A 16,672-nucleotide genomic window follows, 5' to 3' on the forward strand; every position below is an offset into this window, starting at 1 on the left:
AAGGTTTGCATTTGGAATAACACTCATATCAATTAGCAATGCTGCATTTAATGTAATTGCATTTTTAATTAAGTCTGTAATATTCTGTCTTTGATTTAGGTCACTTTGTGAAAGGCAAGGTGTGTCAAAACTCAAGATCATCTCAGTTTACACACACACACACACACACACACACACACATTGAAATGTGTTGCACAACTAAATTCATTTATATGGCTTATATTTATCAAACATCCTCATTTCTGCTCCATGTGTTCCTTGAGTGCTTTTGCCTGTCTAGAGCAGGGGTCAGCAACCTTTTGCAGGCATGTGCCGGTCCACTGTCCCTCAGACCATGTGGTGGGCCAGACTATATTTTGAAAAGAAATAAAAAGAATGAATTCCTATGCCCCACAAATAGCTTTTAAATAAAAGGACACATTCTACTCATGAAAAACACGCTGATTCCTGGACCATCCACAGGCTGGATTGAGAAGGCGATTGGGCTGCATCTGGCCCCTGGGCCTTAGGTTGCCTACCCCTGGTCTAAAGAATGAGATAATGCCTCTAGGGGGCATTTGGAGGAATGCATGTAAAATGGATTGCCTGGAAGGAGGAAAGAGATGTAAGCCTCTGGTTTTTGCATGGCAGGAATGTAGTCTGCTGTGTGAAAGTGAAAGTCATGTATGTTGCTCCACCCACTTTGCCCCTGGCTCCACCTACCACTGCCACATGGTCCCTAGAAGGTTCCTCGTGAGGGAATGCAGCTGACAGGCTGAAAGAGGTTCCTCACCCCTGATTTAGGGGCTCTGGAGTTGTGGTACTTGAATAGCAGACCCATCCAATGTGCCATGACAAACCATTGCAACTGATGGGGAGTTAAGGTTTGGTTTCTAAGAAATGAAAGCACAGATTGCTGTTGCGGAATATGCGAGCCTTTGCAGTGTGTGTGTGTGTCTAAAGTAGTTCTTTGGCAATTATCTGTGACTTTGCGATGAATATGGCCCACATCATGCGTAAGGCTCCACGTGATTAAGATTATAAAGACGTCCTCTTTCTCATACAAACTTCTCATCCAATAGCCTGAGTTTTCTTCTAACACAGCAGTCATAATTCGCATTGATGTCATAGTCATGAGAGAAATGGAGGCATTTCTTTATTTTCTTTCCTTTTTCAGGACAGTAGTGGATGGCGTGATGGAGCAACGGTTCTTACCTGACCTCCTGACAGCAGAGTTGATGCTGCTTACCTTCAGGGAGAGTGGCAAGGCAGCAGGAAGGGCAGTGTGGTGCAGATGCACCAGCAGAGTTAAATCTGGAGCTCCTGCCACTATGATTTCTCCGCACTGCCCTCCCCGTTGCTTTGCCCCTCTCCCTCTCAGTAAACAGAAGTGACTCTGCTTTCGGGAGGTCAAGTAAGAACTGCCATACCATCCCACCCCACTGTCCCCACTGTTTCAGGATGTATGCATTAACTTTTGAAAGGAGAAATGTGATAGAGGGGTTGTTTTTCAAACAAATATGGCATTGGGTTAAATTTAAAATCAACATGAAATGACACATTTGATTGGGACAGGAGCCACACGATTCATTCATTTCAGCATTTTTTAAAAATTTAGGTAGAATTCCCGCATATCAGAATATGCTTGCATAACTCGAGACGTGACATTTTATATTCTAAGATGCGTTTGGTTTTAATCTCCACCCACCGCATAAATCTCCCATGTCGTTGCTGTTGGACCCACACCAGTAGCAAAATGCGCCTGGGGATTTTCGAACGCTGCCTGTATGTGCACACAGTCTAATGCCTTTTTTTTTAACCTGCTTTTTGCTTTATCATCCTGTACTCCAAAGTAAACCGTGTTCTGCACTGACATGCAGTTGGCATAATTTAGCACATTTGTTTTCCTTGTAGTTAGTAAACAATGCAAGAAAACTTTTGTCGCTGCCAAAGTTTGCCTAATACTGTCTTTGCGGTTGGCATCCGTTCCTAGCTACTGATGAGCTTACGAAATGGATTGTTTTCTTCAGACCAATAAAGCACTCCACCCCATATCACTGATGGGTGGCTATGGAGCTGCTTGTTCTGCAGAAGCATGCTCACAGGGCAGGGCTGTTTACAGGTCACGGCCAGATGTGCAGCAATACATGCCATTGCATGCATTACCTCATATGGGTCCCCATGCCTGTGAATGAGTTGGGTGCAATAGACTGTTCATCTACGTGCACAGCAGCTTATGAATGATCCTGCAGCTACCCGGACCAGTATACGTTCCGTCAAGTTTTCTTCTCTACACAGCCCTGGACACATTTTTGTGTGGCCTCCTCTGTTGTTGCTAGAGAGAACAGCTGAAGAAAATCGGCACAGAAGTCTGCATGCTGAAAAACCTTTTCATCTGGGCATGAAGTGATAGAAGATTGCCTTTCCTTCCAGAACAGGAAGCAGCGCCAGTCAGAGCAGAGGGGAAACCGCGTGGTTGCAAGTCGTCCCACAGCCAAGCCCGTGTTGGTTTTCTTCCTCTTTGGTTTTTCCATCTCTGTTGGGGGGTGGGGTTCCCACACCCACTTTGTATGTGGCTTTTAAAAAACAACAACGCAAAAGATTTTTGGTAGTTCCTCAAACTTTGATGCTTCCCCACGCACACTGTTACTTCCCTCTTGTTTCTGAGTAACCGTATTTCAACTCTGTTGATGTTAGCACAGTACCGGGTGGCGGGGGGGGGGTCACTGAGTTTGCTATTAGAGGGAGTGAAGCCTTCATCTGTAAAGGAGGATGGCATAGACATCAGATAAATAAGTCCATAAAAGGTGAAAGAAATTGTGTGTGAGAGGATGGGCGGGTGTGGGAGAAAGAGAGAGAGAGAGAGAGAGAGAGAGAGAGAGAGAAGAGTGGCCATTACAACCTCTTAGGTTGTGTGCAGTCTGTATTTATTAACAGATTGCAGGGCTTTCTACTCCATTACGTTATTACCCTTGAAATTGAACTGCATTTATAACAAATATGAAATATGTATTTTTAACACTAAAATGTAATTTTCCAACATAATACCCAAAATAAAATGCCAAGAAGCTATTAGCAGCAAATTGAATTTTTGCGGTATGTAATTTAGCATAAATAGTGACAAGTGTTTCACCTCCCTCTTCTCCCCTGCACCCCCACCCCCACCTTAAAAATGATCCCATTAGTCATTCAGTTTAGAAGCACAGAGGCAGCAGTCGGCAAGGGTGTGCATTTTTATGTCTGCTTCAATTGCACACTTCATTTATTTGAACATGGCATAGGCGGCTTTCCCTGTCACGCAGCATCACTAGGCGATTAGCAAGTTTCGCCCTAGGGCAGCTGGGACGCTTTGCTGGGGCAGATGTTCTTTTCAGCTTATTCACTGGCCGTTCTTGGTTGTTTACCGTTGTCATGGCTACCCCTATTTCCACAGCAGCCGTGCGGCCTCCTCTTGGAGGCAAGTGAATATAGTTATAAAAGGATCATATTTTGCTCTGTGTCCCTTACTTGCCATCTGTCAACCAACTGCGCATGATGGATTCAGAAACCGATTAGGGATAACGGCAGACAAGTGATGATCCTTCTATTAAAAGTAACAGTGGTCCTGATGCAAATGGCTTTGTGGTGCCTTTGTGAGGTTTGTGCCCCCCCCCCCATATGGTTCTCAAGCTCCCTATATAGGCACAGAATTTTAATTCTTACTTGCTAGGGCACAGGAGTGGGGCATGTATGATGTCCTGCTATTGTGTTTGTGTATACCCTACGTACTAAGACTTAGACTGTCCAGTCTGCTCTTTTAGCTCACACACTTGCTACAGCTTTATGATCTGATACATATTGGTAGGGATTTCCCCTCAGGAATAGCACTCACACACAGTGTTCGAAACTCCCATTGTTCTAGGCGCATTTTGTGACAGGGAATTTCATTAGCGCAAGCAGTTTCTGAGCTCTGGGCACACAGTACTGCGCCTAAGATTTCAGATTAAAACTGCAGAGTGGAAGAAGAAGAAGAGGAGGAGTTTGGATTTGATATCCCGCTTTATCACTACCCAAAGGAGTCTCAAAGCGGCTAACAATCTCCTTTCCCTTCCTTCCCCACAACAAACACTCTGTGAGGTGAGTGGAGGAGCGGAGACCCAAACCCGGTTCCCCAGATTACGAGTCTAGCGCTCTTAACCACTACACCACACTGGCTCTCCACACTGGAAGGAAAGGAGGACATTTTTCTGCCTCCCCACTTCCATCTACTCTGAAGACTGGAGAAGAGACCCTCTTAAGAATATTAGGGGGACGGGCAGGGGGAGGACTAGACCATGTGAAAAATGAACACAATAACTTAGCTGCAGTTCATTCATTTTCAGCTTTGTATTCTTGTTATTAAAAAAACGCACCTAGCTATTCCGTTGTTGCGCCCATAACCTAGGTTTAAGGTGCCATTTAGCGCGTAGCTTTCATATCTCAGTTTCTAACGCTGCTTTCACACTGAGTAATTGCCATAGAGTTCAATGAAACTCTTGTAACTAGTATTCCAGGCAAAAGGGAGGGTTGAGTAGAGGTGTGGGAAGCACACAGAGACTTCTCAGTTCCTGAACGGACTGTGTGACTCAGAGCTGTGAAATAAGGAAATGGGGGTCAGATGAACCCTATAATAATACCTCTGCATTCAAACACTGTGACTTTGGGGGACTGGAGCGTACCCTGAGTTTCACAGAAATCTCCATCACAACTCTGAAAGGAATTCATACACATAGAGAAAGAATCTTGTGGTACATATTAATCTTTTGCATGTAATGCAAAAAAGATGTTTGGACCATATATGCCATCACCTCAATTGTTGGCCATGTTATCTGGAAAGGATATGATTTGGACTCCAGTGATGACACAAGGCTGTTGGAAGCCCCTTAATAAGCTAATATATGCATGAATTGTGTGAACCCTCAGATTGGACCTTTCCTGCCGCTTTGCTCCTCTCTTCACAAACCAGGATTCAGCACTTGACCATAACCTCCTGTTTCACAACACACTTGAGACTATGATTAGCTACTTCAAAACAAGCCGGGGTATCAAGCCATGGTTTAGTTGACTTAATATCCTGGCTTGCTTGGAATCCACTAACTGTAGTTTCTGGGTGCACATATAATTGGAAACAATGGTTTTGTGCTGAATCCTGTTTTTTTCCTGCCACTCAAATGCAGAGAGGAGCAAAGCAGCAGGAAAGGAGCTGTGTTGAGAGTACCGTATTTTTTGCACGTGACCGTAAGACGCACCTACGTAGTGACTGGATTCCTCTGGAGTAAATAGGAGGACGTGTGTTCGTGTGCTGCTCCGCTCTGCTTTGGAGCGTTAAAGAGATGCATCTTAGAGGCTGCCAGAAGTGCCCTGCAGGGGGCTCCGGCCACATTGGAGGGTAGCCGACGCCCCCTTCTTGCTTGCAGCGGGGAACCCTCAACCTGGCGCTCCATCTCCTCTCCAAGCAGCTGCTCTCTGCTGCGAAGGCAGCCGAGACACCTGCAGGTGGCTGGCTGGGAAGTGCGTGCGTACGTGCGTGAAGTCCACCTGATTGACCGAGGTGATGCTGCTGCCACCGCCTTCGCCGCCATTTCTACTGCACAGCCCAGCCTGGCCTGGCTCCGAGGAGGCGGTGGTGGCGCAGCAGCGCTCCGATGGGAGGGCTCTTCCCCTGCGCCCCTGAACGCTAGCAGCCTCCTCTCTGTAGCCTTCCCTCCTCCGTGCCACACGATCGGCTTTTCACCCCTGCACTTGGGCGATTCGTCTCCAGGAACCACACATTTGATCCGTAAGACCCACAGACATTTCCCCTTACTTTTTAGGAGGAAAAAAGTGTGTCTTATGGAGCAAAAAATACGGTACATCCCCTTTGTGCATACCCTAGTTCAATAAACCAAGGTTTTTGGTTTAGTGTTATCTGAGAACGGCATGGCTATCCCAGCAGGAAAATGCAGAATGGTGGCCAATTCTGTAGCATTGGGACCACATATAATAATAAATAATACACAAACTTTTTATAAATGCGAGGATCTTTCTTTTCCCAGTTATATATATATTGGCAAATTTAATCTCACTTTTTGGTAACACTCGTCACTGTGGAGATTCCGTTCATTCTTTAAATTAGTGGGAGTGGAAATTGGTCCACTTGTAAATTAATGTATTTATTGGTTGATTTTTCCAGATCCTGACATTGATGCTGCCACTGCCATGATGCTTTTGAATACTCCCCCTGAGATACAAGCAGGTTGTGAGTAGATATTTCTATAGCCTATAGCACCATAGATATGTAAGCCTAACCTTCTCTTTCACAAAGCACACAGACTAGCAGGCTTAAAAATAATCATTAAAAAAAATGTTTCTGATTGAGAAACAGGATTTCTCAGTTAGACCCTTGCAAATTCTCTACTTAGTATAATTTTGTGGGGTGGTTCCTGTGCGTAAAATTCTATGTCTAATGAGCGACAACAATTGTGTACCTCCTATTCACATGACTAGTGGCATGTATTAGATGTATACAATTGTCAGTCATAATGAAGCAGTAGTAGCCTGATAAGTATTTTCCTTCTACAGCACAGGTAAGACAGTCACACCTAGGGCCACCACTAGAAAATTATGTTCTGCTTTCTGTTTCCACTTTTGGGGTGCCTTTGAGAAACTTGAAGAAAGGAAGAATTAAAATTATATTCACTCTTTAATTTGAATGTTAAACTTGCATAGCTGAATCATATCTGTTTATAAAAAAGATCAGAAAGGTGGCTTTGTCAAAGGAGCACCTGAACAGGATTTCCCCGCTTCAGCGTTTTCCTAGTCCAGGTATTCACTCTTCTTTTGAAAAACCTATTTCTGCACTAGAGAGCTCTTATCCAGATTATAAAACTTACTACATCAGAATTTTAAGAATAGATACCAGTTCAGACAATATATTTTGTTTTACATGCAAACAGTCCCAAAGCCTAATAGCTCCAGGTACATGCGGACAAATGAAATGGGAACCAGATCATTACAAAACAGAGCCAGTGGAAATTCCTGTGATGGTGGTGGCTAGAATAAATGTCTCTTATGGGATTCTCTGCCTGCCATGTGCCTGGTTACCAGGTTCACACATTGCATTGGTTCACATGAGCATGTGCTCAGGGAGTGCCAGGATTGTTGCTTGTAGGAGAAAATGGACTGTGCAAAAAAGCATATAAATATTCCTTCTCTAAACAGAATAAACTGAGGGCAGTTCCTTGTTATCACGTGGAATCAGTCCTTGATGAGTCTTGGGCAACAATCCTGTTGTTGCTGTTGTTTTTACTGGAACTGCTTTTCCAATATCTACAGTGGTACCTCGGGATAAGAACTTATCCTGGTCCGTTCTTAACCTGAAGTACCACTTTAGCTAATGGGGCCTCCCACTGCTGCCGCGCGATTTCTGTTCTCATTCTGAAGCAAAGTTCTTAACCCGTGGTACTATTTCTGGGTTAGCGGAGTCTGTAACCTGAAGCGTCTGTAACCCGAGGTACCACTGTAAAGGTGGCCTGTAAAATTAATATGTACTATGTCAATAATTCCTAAATCTGTCCCCTAACCAGAGACGGCATCACAATATGGCATCTGCTGAGGGGTCATTGCTGCTGATGGTGCTCCAGTCATTGCTGGGCAGCCACCATTGCTTGTAGTTGTCCGCAGTGGCCCCAGAGCTAGACTCTGTGACATTGCGGCAATTGCAATAATGGCCACCCACACCAGAGGAGTGCCACTACTACTGTCTCTGCTCCTCTTTAGTAAGCTACCCACCCACCTGTTCTGCAGAGATAAATAGAATAAACAGGAGGACCAGGGGTCATCAGCTAGCATGGGGCAGGGATGTTGGCACATTAGGGAAGCCTCCTGAGAGGGATTCCTCAAACCTGACCCTGAACCTTTTTATTTCTATTTTATTTGCTAGAAAGCGTTAATAATACCTTGGAATCAATTGTTCTGTTTCTGAAGCTTAGTACTACATACGGAGCTTCATTTACCAGTTGACTAAGCCGGGGGGGGGGAATGGCTGGGATCCAATGGTGCACTAGAGGGAGAGGGAAAGGGGAACCCTTGATTTCTGCCGATTTCGCTCCCTCTCCACCACTGTTCCAGCTACAGTCCTGTGAACCAAATCCAGGCCATTTCTCAGGGTTCCTCGCCCTCAGGATCAGCATTTGGGGGAAATGAGAAGTTCTAGTGTGGACAGAGAGACTAGACCCCTCCCTCCAAATTCCACAAGCCGAATGCCCCTTGCAGTAGTTGGGACCCAAATCTATTTTGCCTAGTTCATCCTGATTTTAGATTCTAAGCAAATTTCCAAAGCGGCAAACAGTAAGTATCCATAAAGCACAAACTAAGTTTAGGATATACCGTGGAGTGAAATCAAGCACAGCAACATCATCTGACAACAACATCATCATCAACAATAAAAGTAATAAGCGTCAGATAAAAACGTAAATAAAACAGTCTTCGCAAAAGTTTTCCAGAGTTAACACAGTGTTTAGTTTGACCTTTTGAAGCTCGGGAAAAGAAAACATTCTTAATCAGATACCTAATGCAGCACAGAGAAGACAGCTGGGGCTCTCTGGGGAGCACATTCCATATACAGACTGTGCCACCTTTCTCTGGTCGCTAAATTCCTCGCATCTGAATGCAGGGCAGTAAAAGAAAAGCTTCTGGGGCAGATCTTAATGTCTGGGCAGGTTCATACGGGGATGAACAGTCTTAGGTCCCAACCATTGCACTTTGAATGGTCCTTGGAAACAGTCAGGAAGCCGGAGAAGCTGTTTCAAGACTGTGCAAACATAGGAGCACAAGAAGTGTATTGTTAAAGGGGAAAGGATATGTTGCTCTTTTTCCCTCCCGGCACTGTTCCTTCCTCCCCACTAAAAGTGTGCACACTTTTATATTTTTCTTCTATCAGTGTTTCCAGGGTGTGTGTGTGTGCATGTGTGCGTGTGTGTGCGCGCGTGCTTCCAACCATGTATGATAGTTTCCAGATAAAAAAGTGTGCAAGAACTGAGTGAGCTGACCTGATATTTGATTTGATTTTATTACTATACAGATTACACCACAGCACATTTGACCATCATCTTTTGCACACAGTGGATATAAAGTGCTAAGATAAAAAGATGACTGTCTTTCCATCCTCATAGCTATATTTGTAATGGGATTTCTAAGCTCAGTTGGAGATACAGAATGGTAGTTAACTCTCCAAAGCAAGCCTATGCCTTTTCTCATTTAAACTATCTGACGTGGTTCAGAATTTGCACCCTGTTTTGTTACCGAGGAGTCACTTCTGGAAACTCCAAGCAACACCCAAAATGTGGCATGCTTTCTGTAATTGTGCAAAACAAACCATAGTTGCAAATCACTGTGTGATTCCTAAGGCTTTGTAGTGGGGATAGTTACAATGAACAAGTCTTGTTGTTCATTGTTATCTTTAGTACTGTACCATCAATGCATGTGGTGCTTTGCAGAGTGGTATAAGGTTCCTGCTCCCCCTCCTGTCTCCTTACCTGGCTGACTGAGCATAAAGTGTCAGGCTGAACACATCACGACTGTGCACTTGCTTGCTTCAGAGATTGCTGCTGATTATTTGGTGGTTTGGATGACAGAATAAGATTAGAGAGAGGCCATGAACTCAAAACAAACCTGGCCTGTGAAGTGAAGTCAGGGTTTTGGAGAAAAACATGCATTGATCCCTGGTCAGCAAGTTATTTTCTGCAGGGCTGTTTTGAAATGGAAATGTTGTGATAGCCTGTACCCCCACCCCACAAGCACTATGTAGGGTCATCTTATTGTCACGACTGGCACTCCTTCCTCATCTGCTTCTTGGTGGGAAACTAGGTATGGGGGGGGAGGTGGCATTCTTCTTGACATCTGGATTTGGCCTAACTGCCCACTCGTAGAGTTGTGGTTCCAGCACAGAGGAGAACAGCAGAAGAGAATGGATGATCATAGGGGACTTTGACTGCCAAGGATGGAAGCGGCATGACATAGTTATGTAATCAGCAAGAGAGAGATTTTGTAGTACTAGACCAGCCTTCCCTAATGCAGTGCCATCCAGGTGTTATAGACTACATCACCCCCAATCAGCATGGTCAGTTGTTGGGGATGATGGGGGTTGAAGTCCAACAACATCTGGAGGGCACCAAGTTTGCTAGGTGAGAGCTTCTATGGAACTGTATGCTAACGTGGTTAATGGGTATCACTAAGCATAGGGAGGGAGCACCCCTCAAGGTATTCATTTAATTCTCATTGTATCTTTAAGGGATGACCTTGGTACCACCTCTGTGTGTTTCATACCCTTGATTTCTGTTACTGGAGCAATTTATTCATGTTAAAAGACATTTTTTTATCTTACTGGTCCCAGGACACTAGGGTCTTTTGCGCTGACTATTTCATCTTTCTCTGAGAGAAAGGAGTCATTTTTCAGAAAATGGCTAGGACTTGGTTCGGGCCTTTATAGAGGCAGGCTGACAATAGTTAAGTGGTTGGAGGTGCGGGGGTCACAAACAGGGCTATGCAGGGAAGTAAGGACAGGTGTGGAAGACCACGGACATCTTTTAATGGACCCCTCTTACATCAGTGCCCCTGTCTTGGTGGACTTCCCTACTGAGGCAAGCAGAGCTACTCTTGTTTCATGCAGAATATCGACATGAACATTTGCACTAGAATAACAGCCCCCAGACCTCTTTTTATCTTCAGAGCTGTTTATACATTCCAGGTGTAAAACAGTGGGTGAAATGGCTGAACTTTCTCTGGCAAGTTCAGTGTTCTTACCCATCTCTTTTGTTTCATTGTGATAGCCACATGAAACTTCCATCGTAGATGAGGGAAGTCAGTGGTTCCATTGGGCTGGGCTGGGCTGGAGGGATAATGACCAAAGTACAGTACATGACTGGAGTCCTCTAGACAGATTATTGTCACTAGATAATAATTCTTTAGATCTCTTGATTCTGTAGATAAAATATATCTAGTTAATTATATTTTAGAATTACTCACTTTAGAATTATTATAATCCTATTGGCTCAGTTGAATGCCATTATTTATATTTTTAAAAATGTTTAAGTTAAAGGGAACCACCTAATCTCTACCACGCATACACAACCTTACTACGCATGTGCAGTGGGGCTTATCTTCCAAGCAACTCCCATATACAGTACATGGCAAACCACTTTTTAAGAGCAGAAAAACTTAAAAGGGTGAATGGAGGACCCCACTGTTCAGAGGTGTAAAAAGACCTGCTAGAGATGTTTGAGGAGTTTGCTTTCTGTGAATTCCGATGGGAAATCATTTGATATGCACCTCCCAGACAAATGTGTGGAACGGGAAATGAGAAATTTATTCTTTTTCAGGTTTTCACTTCCCTGAATTTTGCAATAGCGTAATTCCCAGCTTTGAAAATGCACTCAAACGAAACATGTGTTTTAGAACATGCATTTAGAATTGCGTACGTTGAGAGAGAGTAATATTTGAAGATCATTTTCATGCAGAATAATGTGAAAATGGGGATGGAACTGTACGAATGTACACATGTGGAATTGACATGTACTGACAAATTGATGAATCCATCCTTAGCTGGTGTACACTTATCTCTTCCTGTCTTTCTCTGGATGATGGTTCTAATAATCAGCGACACTGCTAACTGCATAGGCATAGGTTGTCCATGCCACTTGTTCTTTATCCACTGTGTGGAGCTGCTAGCTCGTGCATTGAGATCTGCCAAATCTTAAATGGCAATGGAAAGCACTACTAAAAGGTAAAAACATTTTTAACACAAATTTTCATTTTGATTTGCAACGTACCCTGCACAAATTGCTGAGAGCTTCAAAGAACTTCAGGCATTTAAATAAAAAAAAATCCTGGCCTGAGCCCATAGTGTACCACAAAGATGAGTAGAACGGAAAAGGGAAGACATAAACAAATATAAAATGTAGACATATGATACAGATTTGCAGACATGTTGCTGACACAGAGGTTCTTAAGCGGCTGCTGACAATGTTGCTAATAAAAAATAAAAAATGATTCTCCAAGGATTAGGTTTGAGGAGGGATTTAATGAGGTGAGTGTGCAAAAGGAAGCTGAAGCAAGAGACCAGATAAAAGTAAATAGAGTTTGGAGTGGAAGCAGTAATAGTGAGCATGGGGGCCAGCCTGTTGTGGCCGATGTGCCCAAATGGGGCAACAGGGACCATTAGGAACTTGAAGGGCATTTCCCAGGTTGAGACAACACAGGCTGGGGCAGGAAGCTGAGTCATTTGATAGTTTCTTTCATTCATTTTCCTAAATTGGCATCCCACATTATCCTTGCCATGCTTAAGGTGGGTTGAAAAAAATCCTTTCCTGGGCTGCAGCAGATGTACAGCTCCTTATGGCTTTACCCCAGTTAGCTATAGTGTGCTGAGCAACCAGTAGCAGGCAAAAGGATCTCCTGCAGCACAAATTCCAATTAGTAAAAGGTAAAAAAGGTAAAGGACCCCTGGACAGTTAAGTCCAGTCAAAGGCAACTATGGGGTTGCGGCGCTCATCTCACTTTCAGGCCGAGGGAGCCGGCATTTGTCCACAGACAGCTTTCCAAGTCATGTGGCCAGCATGATTAAGCCACTTCGGGCACAATGGAACACCGTTGACGGAAACCAGAGCGCACGGAAACGCCGTTTACCTTCCCGCCGCAGCGGTACCTATTTATCTACTTGCACTTTGACGGGCTTTCGAACTACTAGGTTGGCAGGAGCTGGGACAGAGCAACGGGAGCTCACTCCGTCGTGGGGATTTGAACCGCCAACCTTCCGATCGGCAAACCCAAGAGACTCAGTGGTTTATACCACAATGCCACCCCTGTTCAATTAGTAGCGGTATGTGCAGGTAGGGCAGAGCTGCCCTCCTGACTCCATCAGTGCTGCTTATCAGGTTGTGGTCACCTGACACGTCCATCACATGGCCCTTATCTCGCCCCATCCCAGTCCAGGTTTGCAGCAACAATGTTGGTGTCAGGAGGGTGGCTCTGCTCTACCCCACTACATCCCCTACTACTGGTTGCCATCACAGATATGAGAAGTACCACAAAAAAGTCGCAGTTTCAATCTCCAGACCTGCAATTAAAATAATATTCAGTAGCAGGACTAAGGGAAGACTCCTGTGCCTACTACCTCTGTGCAGGAGGCCGGGAGTTGCTGCTAGTTGGAGTAGATTTGTAGTGGGCTGGGTAGACCAAAGGTCTGGCTTCTGTGTCCCAGGTTCCAGCTGTGCTGATGTTGACTTGCTTAATGCAAGATCCGAAATAGTGGCTTAAAGTTGATTTCAGATTCTGGGCTAAGTGGGAAATCTATTTAGCTTTAACCGTTGTGTGCTGATGTGGTTAGACTTGTGCTTCTGAACGGAGGAGGTGGTGGGCGAAGGAAGTTTGCAATCCCACAGCCTGATTAGGAACATTACATCTGCGCCTGCATAAAGCGAATGTCATTGGTGCAAAAGTGGCACACAGTTCAGCAGCCGCCTTGGGCATTTGATGTCCATTTCAATTTGAGTGCCATGAAGCCTGAGCATTGGGAGGCAACGTTTTCCCATGGAACAAAGACGTTTCTATTGAACACTCTTGAATAGATGTATAGGGCCTCTTTTGAGCTAACTTCAGTTTCCTCCAAATGATCTCCCTTGTTGTGTGATGGGCACCCTTACACTGTGGAACATCTGCTGGAAATATCAGCAAAAGCCTAATTGTTTTAATGGGCTCAAAGTGACATTTCCTTAGGACAAAAAAGGAAGAGAAAAAAAGATTATTTTGCAGGAAAATGTACAATTTTCTGTCATCTGATGGGTGCAACAAGAGTTAAGGCTTGTAAATTAAATCTGTCATTCCTGGCAATCCTTTGCTTACAGTGTATGCTAACGGCTCGTGCAATTAATGGGTGCCTTATTTATTCTGTTCTCTTCATCCAATATTAAATGCTGGCAATAGAAACTAGAAGGTGGATTCTGATGGTGCAATTAGATGTTACAGGGCACGGATGGGGAACTTTTGGCCCACTAGATTGTGTTGGACTTCAGCTGCCACCAGCCCCAGCCAGCATGGCCAGTAGTAAGGGATGATGGAAGCTGGAGTACAGCAACATCTGGAGAGCTACATCACTAGGGAAGAGGAGGTTGGCAGCAGTCATGTGCCCCCATAACATCTGGCTAGATCCCATGACCGAAATTTATTAGAAGACACTATATATTGTTGTTCTACCTGCTTGTATTGTGGTTAAAAATGGGGGGGGGGGGAGAGATTGGACCACAATCAAGAAACTGTGTTCCACAGAGATGCGTGATTACTTTTTCTTTCATAGAATCTCTTAGCAATTTGCATTTGTTTTTTAAGGTGGACATTACTTTAAATAGGATTTCTAATGAATATGTTGGTGGGCTGACTGTTTCGTGGTGAATTTTTCTGCTGTTTTATCCGCTTTGGCTATTTTCCTTGTAACAGTTGTAGAATATGAATTTGGGATGTGTGTGTGTGTGTGTGTGTGTGTGCTTATCTTGTAAGCATCCTTGAGCACCCTTTTGGGAGCCGAAAGACAAGGTAAAAATAAATAAACATTATGCGAAACCTTGCCTTCATTTTAATGTGAGTAGGGAGTTGCTCTGAGCTAAACAGGTGTCTGAAACACAAGCACATAGTTTTACAAGGGAAATGGGGGAGAAGTGGGAGCATATAAATGAATTGCCTCAGTTTTGCTGATTCTTTCTTTCTAAGCACAGTTCACTTCATTTTCACTCAACTAACGTTTAAGGTTGCCTCTTTCAGATCTTTAGTCAAATTATGTCTGTTTCTTGAGGGGTGGGGTTATGTTGGGGTAGTTTGTTAATGTATTTTTAGAAGCTAAGAAGAAAAAGGAAAAAACAATCAGTTTATTCGAGAAAGTGCCTCTCTGTTTCTGAGTAATCATGGTGAGGATTTTGATGTCACCCTTAAGATTGCTCACCTTTGGAAGGAGTTTCCTTTGACGTTGTATATGTGTTTCCTCACAAGTAAAATAAGTGAGATCCTGTTATCTTGAGAGGCCATGGATTGAACTTCGACACCTTACAAAGATACGTCCTATTCTCTGACACAGGGCAGAAGATGCACCAGGGTCAACTGGTAAATCTCTTGAGTGATTTGGCATACATCGGCAAGAGTTTTTGTTTCCCACTTGTTTAACAAAACATTCCCCCCACACCTAAATAAGACTGCTGAAATGACGAAAGCTAAGTAGGAATGACCTTTATGTGTGAAGGGACTGTGAGCTCAGTTCAGTTCTGGTACAAAAGAAGAAAAAATCTGGGTTCAGAATATTCTTGGAGAGTAATTCTGTGTATCATTTGTGTGTGGCTCTAGCTGGTCAATCTTCAGGTTCTAGTAAGAAAACAGAGTTGATCTGGCAAGCATTAAGTCTTTCCACTCTTATTCCACCTGCACATGTTGACTTCTCCCAAGAGGTCAGTTGCTGGAGTGAGATTTGATCAGAGGAGCTCTCATGCTTTGTCAGTATGTTGCACTGACTGATCTATCACAACTTTCTGTGGCTACACTTGACTCATGAAATATCACATGCAACTCTTTCCTAAGTTGTTTTTATATATATATAAATTTATGAAGCAGCGATTCTTCTTTCCCCCTGTTCCAATGAAGCTTGATATTTTAATAAACATGTCAGTTTCACAACTGAGCTAATTTGTCCTCCTCTTTTTCTTGCAATTTGCCTCCAGTTCCTTCCGGAGTTATCCAAAATGGAGCTCGCATTCTGAGTAGAGGAATCTTCCCAGGAGTCAGGCCACTGCCAATAAACCCAATCGGAAGCATGGCTGCTGCAGTAAGGTAAGTACAGAATCAGTGGTGCAGCGGGAGATGGCAAAGAACCTTGAAAGGAGAACTCTTTGAGAGAGCGCTGCTGAACTTGCAACAGGTTTATTTGCAAGATCATTGACAGATTTTCAGTGCAGCTTCTACACCACAATTTACTTCCTTTTGAAGCAAAATCTAGAGGTGTCCTTTCTCTGTGGCTGTGGCCACACTTTGCACACAAGTAATGCAGCTTTTCAGATTCGTACAGAAACATTTACTAGAAAAACAAATTTATCCAGCTTTTTACTCTGTTCTTATTTGTCAAGGGGTGGCTCTAGCATACAATTCTCCCAGAAGCAATTGCCATGTCAGGCAAAATATTAAATGCATATTTTTTATTTTATTACATTTTTACATATTTCACTGAATATTAAGACATGTCTTAGATTTGGGTCTTTCTTTTCTTTCTTTTCTGGTCTATTCTCACTATTTCAGTACCATCAGGGAATGCTTTGTCCTTGTCTCCCCCCCCCCCCCCAAAAAAATTGCAACTGGTCAAGTGCCCATAGTCTACTTGATCACAAGATTATGTACAAATGACTACTTGTGTGCTCACAACATAAGAAAAATGCAGTATTTCAGCTAAGTATTTAGCCAACATGCTTAAGTACACTTTTTTTCTCTCTGTGTGTGTTTTGTTCATTACATCTCACAGTTGTAGCCTGTTTAAGCCATTTGTAGACTGTTCCCTTTTCAAACAGTAATTGAATGAATGAATTTCATTGTTTCCCAGTTTCTGTGCAAGCTCACTTGGCTGCTGGCCCTTGAGCCAATTAGTTAGTGATCTTTTGCAATCATTTCACCT

General features: G+C 43.7%; 1 protein-coding gene across 8 annotated transcripts in view; it reads left to right on the forward strand.

Moving 5' to 3' along the window:
- Positions 1-16,672, forward strand: part of FOXN3 (forkhead box N3) — a 192,042-nt gene that overhangs the window by 155,360 nt on the left and 20,010 nt on the right. For 6 of the 8 annotated variants that reach the window (XR_013980174.1, XM_080984504.1, XM_080984502.1 and 3 more), the window contains exons 5-6: positions 6,170-6,235; positions 15,732-15,840. Coding sequence is in view for 7 of the 8 variants with exons in the window: in XM_080984504.1 (XP_080840630.1) it covers positions 6,170-6,235; positions 15,732-15,840 (175 nt within the window). In the remaining variant the exon portion in view is untranslated. The remainder of the gene's footprint in view (positions 1-6,169; positions 6,236-15,731; positions 15,841-16,672) is intronic. The other 2 variants (XM_080984506.1, XM_080984507.1) reach the window with 2 other exon arrangements.

The sequence above is a fragment of the Podarcis pityusensis genome, assembly GCF_964106645.2.
Source record: "Podarcis pityusensis genome assembly, chromosome: 1".
NCBI lineage: Eukaryota > Metazoa > Chordata > Lepidosauria > Squamata > Lacertidae > Podarcis > Podarcis pityusensis.